Below are 13,633 nucleotides of genomic sequence, written 5' to 3'. Positions count from 1 at the left end.
GGGGAATGTAGTCAACTGGAAAATGCTTTGTCTAGCATGCATGAAAACTTAGGTTTGATCCCCAGCACCGCATAAACTGAGAGTGGCGGTGTAGGCCTGTAACCTCAAACATTCAGGAGGGGAAAGCGGCAGCGATGGAACAGAAGTCCAAGGTCATCCTAAATTTTCAGTTACACAGTCAACTCAAAGCTAGTTTCTGTCTTTAAACAAACAACAAAAACCAGAGCTAGAGGGATAGCTCAATTACTAAAGTCCTTGTGGTACAAATAAGAGGATTTATGTTTGATCACAAACCTACCTGAAAGAGCTGAAGAGGTATCTGTAATCTTAGCACTGAAGAGCTAGCTGAAGAAAGCAGCTTGATGGTTAGCTGGCTAATGAACCTTTGAGAATTTGTCTCAAAAAACAAGGTCAGGGCTTGAGAGATGGTTGTGTAGCTAAGAGTGCTTACTTCTCTTATAAAAGACCTGAGTTTGGCTCATAACTGCTTTTAACTCCAGATTCAGGAGATCTAGCACCCTCTTTTGAACTCACATAGGTACCTTTACTCATGTACACATATTCATTACACACACACACACACCACCACCACCACCACCACCACCAACAACAACAACAAAAAAATCAAAACCAGAACATGGTACACTGTGTTGAGAAGGAATAATACTTGATGTTATCCTCTGGCCCCTCACATATGTGTATGAACCCTTACATATGTTAGCATACATACATACAAAGGGAAAAACCAAAATAGTAGAGGAAGAATCAAACAACCTTGGAAAAGCTACTCCTACCCCTAGACCTGTTTCCTTCACAGTCAGTGGTTTTCGAGCTATACATCACAGCTCTGAAGTTTAGGGTCAGCACTCAGGTTACCCTTGAGAAGGGGAGAGGAGGGCTACTTAGTTGGCCTGGAGGCCTTTTTATCTTTATTTCAACTGAGACAGCTCTGATCACTTTTCAATAAACTGGGATTCTATGTGTGGTCTGGTTTGAAGAATAAGTTCTTAAGAAAAAAAACCTGAAAAATTGTTGGATTAAACATAATCATCAAGGCTCTTTTCAATGGCATTCTGTAACACTATGACAACATTCCCTACCCCTTCAGACCCAGAGATCTAAATTCCTTGGCCATCAATTATCACCTCTATTATTTACACAGCTTTGATGTCCAGATCCTGAGAGGAAATGTCAGAGAAAAATCACTAGATAGGGTAAGACCATCTGCTTGATTGTAATTTCACTGCATCAATAAGCATCAAATTAATTTCCCTAGCATTTCCTTCTCATCATGATCACTTCAGGAACAGCCACTATTGGGGAAGAAAAACCATGTGACAGACCGCCTCCTTCCAGGCATCTGACAAGAATATCAGCAATGGAGCACACATCGAGCTGAGCTCTGGTGCAGTGCCAACAGACTCTGGCAGGTGCTTGGCTTCAGCAGAGTAACAGCAGCGACAGCATAACTATAGCCAGAGGATGGGAAAACATTAAATTCAGTTGGAGGAAGAGCAAAAGGAATCTAGACAAAGGCGGCTGATTGGGAGACTGCACGTGCAGGGTCCCTTCCTCCTCTAGGAGATGCTGTTGAACTAAATCAGGCCTTTGAACCTATAAATCCTCTTGCCTAGCTCTCTGTAGTCCCTAGGATGAACTCTATACTTACTGGTGTAACACTGCCAACAGTGTGTGATGGGGGACTAAGGGAAAATTAGGAGGAGGTAGGGATATTTCTGGAAACTTCACTTTCTCCATTTTTACTATCTGTATCCTAATCCACACCTTATTTTATAACAGTATTGTTTGCTCAGTGTCATAAAATGTGACTTTATCATGCCCCCATTGAAGAACTTCAAACACTTATCCCTGCCTAAGGTAAATTCACCTTCAGTTTGTACATGTAAAGAATGCTTCTGTCCACTAAAGATGTTCAAGTCTCAGACAGTCAACTAAGTGTTTTATACAGTCTTCATCTTAATCTTCATAACTACTCCCACTGAAGTCTGTATTATCTTAGCTTTCCATACAAGGGAAGATGAAAACTCAGTGAAGCAATATAACTTGACCCAAATTAAAATGGTAAAAAAACAAAAAACAAACAAACAAAAAATCAAAACTGATGTGGCATTCCCCTCTGTAATGAGTATGTTTTATTACCATTGCTTAATAAAAAAGCTATCTGGCATATGGCAGGGCAGAATAAAGCCAGGTGGGAAATCCGAACAGAGATATGAAAGAGTCAAGTAGATGCCATGTAGCTGCCAAATGAGTAACATGCCAGTACTGGTAAGCCACAGCGTAGTGGTAATATATAGATTAATAGAAATGAGTTAATTTAAGATGTAAGAGCTAGCTAGAAAGACGCCTAAGCAATTGGCCAAACAGTTTTGTAATATAGTTTTTGTGTGATTATTTGGGTCTGGGCAGTCGGAAAAGCAAGCATAGTCTCCACTTACAAAATGGTGCCAGTGTGGGGCAACTATATCCACACAAAAACTCAGAGAACTTGGGAAGGAAGTCTAGACACGAAAGAACACATTTAAGCCCGACTTCTTAATAGTAGCATTTTCTCGAATGGGCTCTGTTTGCTGGCAGCGAGCAGAGGCACAGTTCCTTTAAGAGCAAGCTTCCTGACTCAGCATTAGCAACAAAAACTAAGCGGTTTCTTTATTAACCAATGGTAATAAAACATAACCATAGCATACAGAGGGGAATCCCACGTCACAAAACTACAGTGTGTGTAGTCTATGTACTCAATGTCACCTCTCTTTATGCCCACCTCAGCCTCTTCTGCCAAATTCCAGTGACAAACCCCCTGCATAGGACAGAGTGTTAAAAAAACATGGGCCTCTAGCCTAGAAAGCTAGTTTATCCCTCTTGGCCGAAAACGGGGGCAATACCTGCTTTGTTGATGGTTGTGCGGCAAACGGATAATACATTTCACACATATGTTGGTACTGTGTGAACTTAAAACTAACACCAATCACCAGCATTCCCCAATCTATGGACTTCAGTTCCTAGCAGTTCTTTACCTGAAACGTTACCCTTTACTTTCGCCTTCTGGAAACAGACTCAATCTTTAAGATCCAAATTAAATTTGGCCCCTGGGAAGCTAGCCAGTCAGCCCTGCATTCCTGGTCCCACTAACACCCAAATGCATTCATCCTCATATGACCCTAGTACACATTCTGAGGCCAGTCATTTCATATTTCCCCAATCAGAATGCAGGTTTTTCCAGTATCTTTCTCTTGTTTTCAATTTTTCCTATAAAGTCTTATTCACAAAAGACATTCAATAAAGTTGACTGACAGACAGCACAGGCAAAGACTCTAGCCTCTCAAGAAATCATCTAGATGGGCTGAGTACTGACCCACATGTTTTGCTGTCTATAATCTAAGACTTTCAGGGAGTTTTCCTATGCTGGAGCTCTGCCTCCGGATGACCATCCTATAGCTTTTGCTTTTCTGTGCCAGTTAGTCAGGGTCAAACTTAGAATGTGCCCTCTGGTTCTGTCATGCCCTCAGTTAGCCTAGGAAGTGTGGACAGAACGCTGACCATCTACATATTTATAGGGGTAAAACTAAGCCCTCGGCAAAGAAGCCATATCTGACAAGGTTAAGTAAATGAGATATAAATATTTCCCAGGATAATCCCAATGAGTAGAGGGAACACACAATTTTGTTTATACTGGAAACAGAGCATGCTTTCCATTTTGATTTTGATGAGTCCCATGGCCATGCTAGGTTCCCTTAGCCTTTCTGCATTACACAAGTGCTATAACAATTCTCAGGAGAAATAAATTTTTTTATAAAATTGAGTAACAGACCGTCCCAATCTGTGAACTTTAGTCCACAGTTCATTATCGCTTCATCAGCTGCTATTCTCCCTCAGAGAATCTAGAGAAGACCTAGAAAAGACAAATGAGGGTTCTGTATCCCCCTTCAAGTTCATATGGAAGAGAAAAACAATCGCCTTCAATAAAACATCATAGTGGGAAAACCAAGTTCTTTCATGTCCAATATGGGTGTATATGGATGGCATCACAGACTTTCTATCCAGGTACCTGGCCCTCACAACATTCAGCTACCCACGATGACAAAGCTGTGTACTTCATTTACTTATCTGATATTAGGCAAAGAGATAGGTATACAGGCAGGGAAATTACACAGCAAGGAGCCCCCAGTTCTTAGAAATTACCAACTGAGATTAAAAGATGTTTTATGCTTAGAGTCAAGTTTTTTTAGTATGTGTATGATGTATCATATGAATTCTTACAGTCTGAGTTTACATTAAATCTTTTGTTATGCTATACAAAGAAATTGAAGGCTAGTCCTTATGTCAATTTAGTGACATTAATTAAAAATAACTTTTTATTTATGCTCAGTGCCTTAAGTACAGGTTGAGTTAAACTTGTAGAAAAAAGGTAGAATGGTGGCATATGACACATGCAGCAATGGACTGGAATGACACAAATCCCATGTCTTGAAGCAACTTCTGGATACCACTGAGATCATGATGCCAACACACCCAGGTTCCCTACGCACTCTTGGTTTCTTTGCTACAGAACAGTTTGGGCACTTTTAATTGCATAGAATAGCATGAAAAGGGGAGAAACTATTGATAGATGCAAACAATGTGGATGGTGCTAAAAAAAAATCCTGGGTGAAAAAAAGCTACATTCTGGAGCCAGCAAGATGGCTCAGAGGGTAGAGACACTTGCTATACAAGCCTGATGACTTGAGATCAATCCCTAGAGCCCATGTGTCCTGGTTTGTTTTAATTGTCTACCTGATGTAACCTAAGTCATCTGGGAAGAGTCTTAACAGGAAATTATCTAGATCAACTTGGTCTACGGAGATGTCTGTGGAGGGCTGCTTTGAGTGTTAATTTATGGAAAAAGACCCAGCCTATGGCAGGCAGCACCAATTCCCTCTATAGAGCTCCAAACTGTAAACGAGAGAAGAAAACTAACTGAAAGCAAGCAAGTAAGCAAACAGCAGGCAGGTGGCAGGCAGGTGCATACAAGAACATTTATTATCTTGACTAAGGATGTTATATGACTAGCTATTTGAGTCCCTGCCTTGACTTCCCCAAAATGATGAACTATAACTTGGGACTGTAACTAAATAAATGTTTTCTTTCTGAAGTTGCTTTTTGTTAAGGTATTTTATCAAAGCAACAGAAATGAAAAACACCACATAAAAGTGGAAGTGGAAAGAGAAAAATGAATCCACAAAATTGTCTCCTTGGCCTCCACACATACACTGTGGTATGTACATCTTCACACTCAAATAGTAAGCAAATAAAATAATATATATTATATATATTATATTCTGTATAATCCTAGCTTTATGTCATTCTCCAACAGTTAACATTAACTTAGGGATGAAAGAATTGGAACAGTGGTTGCCTTGAAGTTAAGAAAGAAGAACTTTTGAAGTAATGAGAATGTGTCTTTCATATTGTCTGTCTCCTTGCTGTGAAATAGTCTAAGAGCCTAGGCTGCCCTTAATGACCTTAATGCTTCCACCACCCAAGTGCTGAGATTCCAGGTGTGTACTGCCATGGGTGGTTTATTCTTGATAAAAAATACAGGTTACAAGAATATGTACATTTGTCAAAAACTCTTCAAACTTTAACAATCAAACCAAACAATCAACTTAGTTCATCATTAAATGCAAATTACACATGTAAATAACATTAAAAAGATAAAATTAAAAAGCAAATCTTAACTTAGGAGATCATTTTTCCCACTTTAATGAACTATGTGCTTAGCTACATATTACTACTTAAGGTAAAGTAAGTCTTGGTTCCTGTCCTTTTCGATCTTAAAAGAGACATACAGTGGCCATCATTTTAACCTTAACCTCACAGTCACAGTAAGAAATGCATCACACACATACACACATGCATGCATAAGCACACACACACACCTAACATAAAAATTTCAAAAGATCTTAAGACATATAATATTGTGATATGATCTGGTATTTTCTACTATAGTCTAGTTTAATCATTTAAAATAAGTTAAATGTACAAAAATGATTTTTTTTTTTTTTTTTTTTTTTTTGGTTTTTCGAGACAGGGTTTCTCTGTAGCTTTGGAGCCTGTCCTGGAACTCCCTTTGTAGACCAGGCTGGCCTCGAACTTACAGAGATCTGCCTGCCTCTGCCTCCCGAGTGCTGGGATTAAAGGCGTGCGCCACCACCGCCCGGCCAAAAATGATTTTATTGTTCCCTTAAAGGATCATGGTTTGAGAAAACTAGAGTGTGTGACTATGTCTTAGGTGAAAACAGTTACATTCTATTTATAATGTTGCCCATAAATGAACTAAGTGATTATGGAGAATAGTAGTGGCATCAGTTTTTTGGGAGACAGAGACAGGTGGATCTCTGTGAGTTGAAGGCCAGCCTGGTCTACAAAGCAAGTTCCAGGACAGTCAATGCTACACAGAGAAACCCTGTCTCTATAACACAAAACAAAAACAAAAAACCCCAAAGAACAAAAATAGTAACCTTCATTCTACAAAAATAAAATACCAAACAAAAAATAAAATAAGATATAGTCAAAATACAACCCAAACAAGAACAAATTTGCTCACGGCCTGGAATGCTGCCACCCTGGACTTGTTCACCACCCCTACACCCATGCCTGTCAAATAAACACTACAAAGGCTGTCTTCTTTTCCAATGCTCTTCAAATCACAACCTATCAAAGTTGGGCTCTCAGCGGGCTACTTATTTATTTTGAGGGAAAAAAAGTACAGAACAGTTTGCTTCTTATGTTTTTAAGACATCTGTCCATGCCTGATGAAGTGCCTACTTGTTGCAAAGGTTGTAATTCATACAGCAAAAGCCTCTATTCTCCTGAAGTAAGCAATTTATTGAAACTGGTACACATATCCTCTGGAGACAAAAGAAAGAGGACAACCCAGTAAAAGGGGTACAATACCCTGTCTGGTCTAATTTTTAAATCTTATTTATTTTACCAAAGGTGGGGTAAATAGCAGAAAGTGAGCATAAAAAGTGACTGTCTTCCTCATGCTGAGAATGGGTCTCCACCAACAGTGAAGCAGAAGAATAAAAGGACTGGTTTAGGGTTCTGACCTCCACTGAAGGACAGTGTTCAGATTGGCATCAACAAGCAGAGAGAACAAAGGAGCCTGAACAGAGCCCAAGGCTCCACTTTCCAGCTGAGACAATGATATCTAAGGCGTTAGGAGGCCAAAACCTGCTGATCAAAACTCCCCGCTGAAAGGAAAGCAGGCTGTATTTTAGAGACGTTCCCAGCAACTCTGATATAGGGCAGATTTCAACTGTCCAGGTCTTTATTTTACTAGGGGTAGAGGAGTAGGAAATAGAGCAGAGTTCCAGAACAGTTGAGCAGCAAGCCTAAGATGTGCTAACTAATTATACAATAGTGAATCTGAGCCCAGATTCCCCACATGATGTAAAGCACAGCAGGTGTACTTGTGAAGAAACCAAGGTCATGAGCAATTTGGGACAGTATCTTGCAAGCTCAGCTGCTGTTGCCAAGAACCTAAGGCAAACAGCAGGTCTCAGAACGGATACTGCTGGTGTCCTAAGACTGGACTGCTGATGCTCAATCAGCTGGCTCTAAACCCACTTTAGTGGTTGGAAGGAGACATGAGAAATGGTATGCTTATATAGTTTCATATAAAAGTTGCCCAGGAATTGGGCCAGACTGCAGTCTGCATGTGAGAGACATTTTAGGACACAGAGATTGAGCAGAAGCAGTAAGAAACCAAAGCAAAGACTAACCCAGGAGGTCAAAGACAAATGGTTGCCTACAAAACATACATGCAAACTAATCCTCCTCCTCTCTCTCTCTCATTTTTGTGGCACATCTCAAAAGAGAACAGGGTAGAGTATCAGTAGCATCTGGATGTCTTCTAGACAGGACCCTGATCTGCAGCACAGCGCAAACCCATAACCTTGGGCAAGCATGTCTCTTAACTCTCTGGATGACAGATTAAGACAGTAAGGGTGATGTGACAATGAGATGGGAAAACACCAGGAAACAGGAGTGGATATGTAACTATAAGCATGGCATTTTAACTCCTCTTGTTGCTGCTTTCCACAAGCTTCTGACAGTCTGATTTAAGAGACTAGTTTTTGATAAACAGAAGAGCACAGCAGTCATGAACATGGGTTTAGGAATCAGAATTTGGTGTCAATTTTGTCCCATCCTTTTACTAACTCTGGATAAATCACTAAACTCTCTGGGTGTCAGTCAATAGCTACAGATGGTTGCTTTTCTCTCACGAATGCTGTGCAGCATGAAGACAGCTGTGTGAAGCGCATCTTGCCTCGTTTCTGAAATGCAGTCACTAGTTCCCTCTTTCTGTGTTTAGCCATCTCAGCCTTTTTGAGAACAATTTGAAGATGGTGGCATGATCCGCTGTGTAAAGGTGATGCGCTTACATCAGACATCCAGATGCTCCCATCCCAGCTTTAGTACTTACATCAATAATATCAGACAGGTCATGGATGTAGTACTTGAAGACAGAAGCATTGGTTGCCTCCAAAGCTAGTAAGTACTCATTCCGGGCTTTAATGGCCTTCAGCTTATTCTCTGTGTACTTGGCTTGTCGCTGAAAAGAAAACATACGTTAACTTTTAGTTTTTTTTTAATTAAAAAAATTAGAAATGTTTACTTATTTCATGTGAACGGGTGTGTGTGTGTGTGTGTGTGTATTTAAATGCATACAGGCCTTTGTGTTTTTATGGAAATTGGAGGGCAACTTGTAGGAGTCATTTCTTTCCTATCCTGTGGGTTCCTGGGAATGAACTTGGGTTGTCAGGCTTAGTGAAAAATGCACTTACCTGACGAGCCATCTTGCTGACCCATTTTTAAAAAGAGGTCGAAAACGTTCTGTGAGAGATGAAGGACAGCACATCAAGAGCCTCCATTTTGCTGCTACTCCCTGTGTACATCTGCTTTAAGCTGAACTCTAAGTCTGACTAATGAGATGAATGTGGTTTGAGTCTATCTTCACATACCATTCTCCATCCTTGCTGTCACTCTGGAGAGGGTACTTCCACTTCTCCCCCTGAACACTGGCATCTAAACTGAAACACAAGCACCACAGTCTCCCCTGTTTCTCAAAGCAATAAGACATTTCACCTGATTTGGAAAATGAGCTGAGAAAAGTGACTACTGATTCTTGTCAATATACTTGAAGGTAAAGTCTGAGAGTTCATATGCTTAGGCTTTTCCAATAGCCAGGATTCATGGCAAGACACAGAAGGACTCTGTTCAATAGGCACTAAAGGAACCCAGAGCTACTTTGTTTAGCTCTCCATGATACCTACTGGAAAATTACTACCAATCTTGCCTTCTGAGCACCCCTTTCTGTCTCTACAGTTGCCAGAGCACACATACCTTCTCCTTCATCTTCTCAATCTTCTTCACTGAGCTCCTTCGGACATGTTTCTCCTCAATGCGGACATTGGCAGTGGAATCAGGGGAGCGTGGAGTTTGCCGGTCCTCTTGCTTCACTGATTTACCAATTTGCTTCTCTTCTTGTTTCTCTGCTTCCTTTAGTTTGCTCTGAGCACTGATACTGTCGGCATTGTACATGTGATATGTTTTCATGACCTGCAAGACATTTCCCACGCAGAGGTCAAGCCAATGGCGTCAACTCTATTTTACAGACTAATAGACTCAGCCAGATCTATCCTATATGAAGCAATATTCACATTCTTCTATGGGGAAAATCCAGAAATGTCTGGTTCAGTACATGTATATTAAGGACTACATGTAAGTATAGAATATGCTATTGCAATGATTTCATATTAATTTTATCATTTTTTACTTTTATTCATCATTATCTGTAAGCATGGCCTTTATATTGGCTCAGTAATTACTATTGCTAAGTCACCTTATAATACTAAGTAAAACAAAAAATAAGAACACCTCAAAGGCAACATGACCAAAGGTGTAGTCTATATTTTTATAACTTTCAAATATAAAGCAAGGAAGAAGAAAATGTTCCAAAAGTTCTGGTCTGCTTTATCTCCATTACACACTTGCTCTCACAGAAATACATCAATAGCAACTGCTACTTGCTGAGAACTTAATACATTTTTGGCTTTGTGCCAAGTGACCCCCCATGTCCCACCCTGTTAGTTTCATTCATGTAACAATTCTACACCCCAGACAATGTCCAGTGAAGGCTGTAGACTGCACAATTCAGGTAAGAGGCAGGAAAGAAGAAATTTCATATAAGTGTAACTGGGATTGGCCACAAACACAAAGTAACATAAAAGGAAGGCCATAGGGCCAGGTGTGGTGGTACATGTCTTTAATTCCTGCACTCCAGAAGTAGTACAGGAAGATTTCAGTCAGTTCAAGGCCAGCCTAGTCCACATAGCAAGCTCCAGGACAGCCAAGACTATACATAGAGACCTTGCCTTAAAAAAATGGGGGGTGAAAGAGGATGTAATTTTCAAATTTTCCAAAGGAGCTATTGTCCAGGAGTTAAATATGATTTTTTAGCAAGAAGGCCAGGAAGATTGAATCTCAGGTAATTTTCAGTGCTCCCAAATATATTACTTCTAGTCACACAGGGGCTGACCTTACTCTACATGAAATTTCTGTTTCCACACAGGCAGCTTCCAAATTAAAACACTTGATCACAAATCGAGCAATTGGAAATTCCTGAGTGCTGAAACTTTGATGCCATGAAGTTTCTTTGAAGAAGAGAAATAGAAAGTCTAGGAGTAGGGTGTACTCTTGTGTGGCTGACAACAGAAAGACACTACTCAATATTAGCAATAATCTCTAGCATTCAGTGCACGCTGTATGCCAGCAGTTTTATGTGTGCCACTTGACTTAATCCTCATGATAACTCTATGAAAGACATTTTGGTATTTCTTCTTTTAATGATTAAGGAAGTAGGTCTCAATGACATTACCTACGACACCCAAAGTCTTACAACTAGTAAATGGCAGAGTCAGAATTCAAACCTAGGTCTGTCTAACTCCAAAGTCCACATCTTACCTACTAAGTGACAACCTTCTGCATAGAAATGAAGCTGAACTAGCTGGGAGGCAAGACAAAGGACAGCTGAGGAAATTCCAAAGGGAGAACTGCTCAACTGAGAGCAGTGCCTCAATCAGGGGCCACGTAGACCCCAGAGAACAACTGGCAATGTCTGGAAATATTTTTGACTTTAGAAACTTAGAGGTTGCTAGTAGCTAGAGACAGGATACATGGAGAGTCCATAAAGTGTCTGTTTTAGAATGTCAGTGGTGCTGAGGCTGGGGAAACCTGGGACCTTGTGGATGTACTTAGGATCACGTGGAGATGCAATAAGGAATAACAAAGAGGCGCAATGCAGTCTCAATTATGTCTCATTTTAGATACAGAGTAATTTAAATATTCACCTTACTCCGAACTGACATTTCCTGGAAGCTCTACTCTGCCTATACTCTGAATACCAACAACCAATGGAATTAAAGAGGCTTTTCTAGGAAGGATCTGACTAGATCACGACTTTTCCTGTTAGGAGGTAAGAAAGGCATCTGCTTTCCTGGCTGAGGAAGGGCAGATGAGGAGCTTTTTTTCCTTTTTTCACTTGAATGTAATTAAGGAATTTAATCACTAGAGTAAAGCATTATAACAGTAGTTTGTGTGTGTGTTGGTGGTGGGTGGTTTCGAGAAAGAAACTCTGTGTAGCCCTGGCTGTCCTGGAATTCATTTTGCAGACCAGGCTGGCCTCAAACTCACAGAAATCCACCTTCTTCTGCCTTCCAAGTGCCGGGATTAAATGCATGCACCACCAATGCCCAGTGTTAAAAGTAATTTTTAAAATAGTGAATTTTTATTTTATGAAGTACAGGATAAGGAGGAAACATGGCAAATGAACATGAGAGATCAGAACACTCAAAGAATTCTCGTACTAGATAACAATGAATAAAACAACAGCTTATATTGTTCTTTGCCCTCAAAGAATGTAAAGAAACCTCTCATTGAAAGAAAATAAAACATTATCCAAGCTAAGAAACTGAATTCTCAAAGATAGCATGACTTTTTTCTTTGCTTTCTCTTCCATAGTTGGGAAATGTCATATAAAATGCCTCACTTTAAAATACGAGCAGGCAGCCAAGTGTGATGGCATATGCCTTCAGTCTCAGCACTCAGTAGGCAGAGGCAGTGGATCCCTGGACTCAAGCCTGGTCTACAGAGAGAGTTCCTAAACAGCCAGGGCTACATAGAGAAACTCTTTAAAGCACCCCACCACCACCACCACACACACACACACACACACACAAGTTCCTAATGTTTTCTAGGATAAGCAAGATCAAGATAGGCAATTTGCAGGAAACACAGTATTAGAGAGAGAAAAAAAAAAAGGCTGAAAAGTTTATCAATAAGAGCCCCAGAGAGATGAATGAGAATACAGCACCATAAACTAAGTCCTCAGTCAGTGAAGGGAGTTAGGGAGAATATAGGGTGAAAAACTGAAGAGTTCTTGGCAACTGGCAATTAAGATTTAATTCTTGTACTTCTCCAAGGAGCATGACCTCCCCTGCAGATATGTAAAGGATTTACCTCATTTTGCTTGCTGCTTCCTCTCTCCCCCAACATGAAAATGAAACGCCTTGAATTTAGCACTCTCTCTTGTCTTTGTATCCCTAGAGCCTAATGATAGGGTCAAACAGACAGTATCTGGGGACTACTAGCTGACAATGTTTCAAGGGAACAGGTGCTGACTTTCAACTTAAAGCAGCTCTTCAACCAGCTGCTGCACCAAGTCAAGGAGACATACTTAGGGATTCAGGGATAGTACAGAAGCCTAACACTTCTGGAGTAAAGATAGTTCTGCTATCTCTTCTCTTCTCTCCCCACCCCCCTCGTTAGCATTTCCTTGGCTCTTCATAGCCAATCCATATGGCTTCCCTGCCTCCATATACCCTCTTTCCTGTGGGGCCTTCATGGGATTTTCCAGACACAGCCTCTCTGTACAGTTGAGGCAGACAATCCCAGAGTTCTTTGGGAAGCACTGAACTCTGATTTCAAAGGCATTCCTACAACATCAGAAAGAAAATGAAAACCATTTTACCATGGCTTACAAGCTAGCCAGCTCATTGTGATGGAGAGGGGGGATAATGGACCAGCATACATATGCACAAGAATCACTGGGATTGCTCTCTGAAGAACAGCTGTGGGAAAACTCCCCCTGGCACCAAATGCTAAGTCAGGGAAATCAAAGCCCCTTCAAACAGAAGAGGAAGGTGCAGAAGAGCAGCTGGCTACTTGGTGGGGTTCTTAATCTCTTGTTCAGAGGCATCTTTATTTAGAACTACCTGGGCTCTGCCCCTTGGGTCAACAAGGTTTGAAAGCACTTAGATTATCAACCTTTGAGCAACTGGTCCCCTCAGATAAGTATTCAGGGGTGTTAGGGCAGCTGCAAGAAGAGCACTGAGAAAAAGAGAGGGTTTCTTAATGCCTGGGTCTCTTTTCCAGTGACACGAGTCACAAATAATTTCTGTTGTTGACAGGATCAGTGAAAGCAGAGAGCTTTCTTCCATAGAGCAAATAAGGGAAATGCTCTTGGAAGAAACTCTCCCTCTTCTCTTCCTAACACCCAAAAAGTTTATGT

The 13,633-nt window shown here is 40.7% G+C and overlaps 1 protein-coding gene across 5 annotated transcripts in view; it reads right to left on the bottom strand.

The window, feature by feature from the left end:
• Srgap2 (SLIT-ROBO Rho GTPase activating protein 2) overlaps positions 1 to 13,633 on the bottom strand; it is a 219,951-nt gene that overhangs the window by 55,592 nt on the left and 150,726 nt on the right. For all 5 annotated transcript variants that reach the window (XM_057769172.1, XM_057769170.1, XM_057769174.1 and 2 more), the window contains exons 6-7: positions 9,409 to 9,624; positions 8,489 to 8,617 (exon numbers count right to left, since the gene is read on the bottom strand). In XM_057769172.1, the coding sequence (XP_057625155.1) occupies positions 8,489 to 8,617; positions 9,409 to 9,624 (345 nt within the window). The remainder of the gene's footprint in view (positions 1 to 8,488; positions 8,618 to 9,408; positions 9,625 to 13,633) is intronic.

Source organism: Chionomys nivalis, chromosome 5 (genome assembly GCF_950005125.1).
Source record: "Chionomys nivalis chromosome 5, mChiNiv1.1, whole genome shotgun sequence".
NCBI lineage: Eukaryota > Metazoa > Chordata > Mammalia > Rodentia > Cricetidae > Chionomys > Chionomys nivalis.
This window is presented reverse-complemented; position numbering and strand designations above follow the sequence as displayed.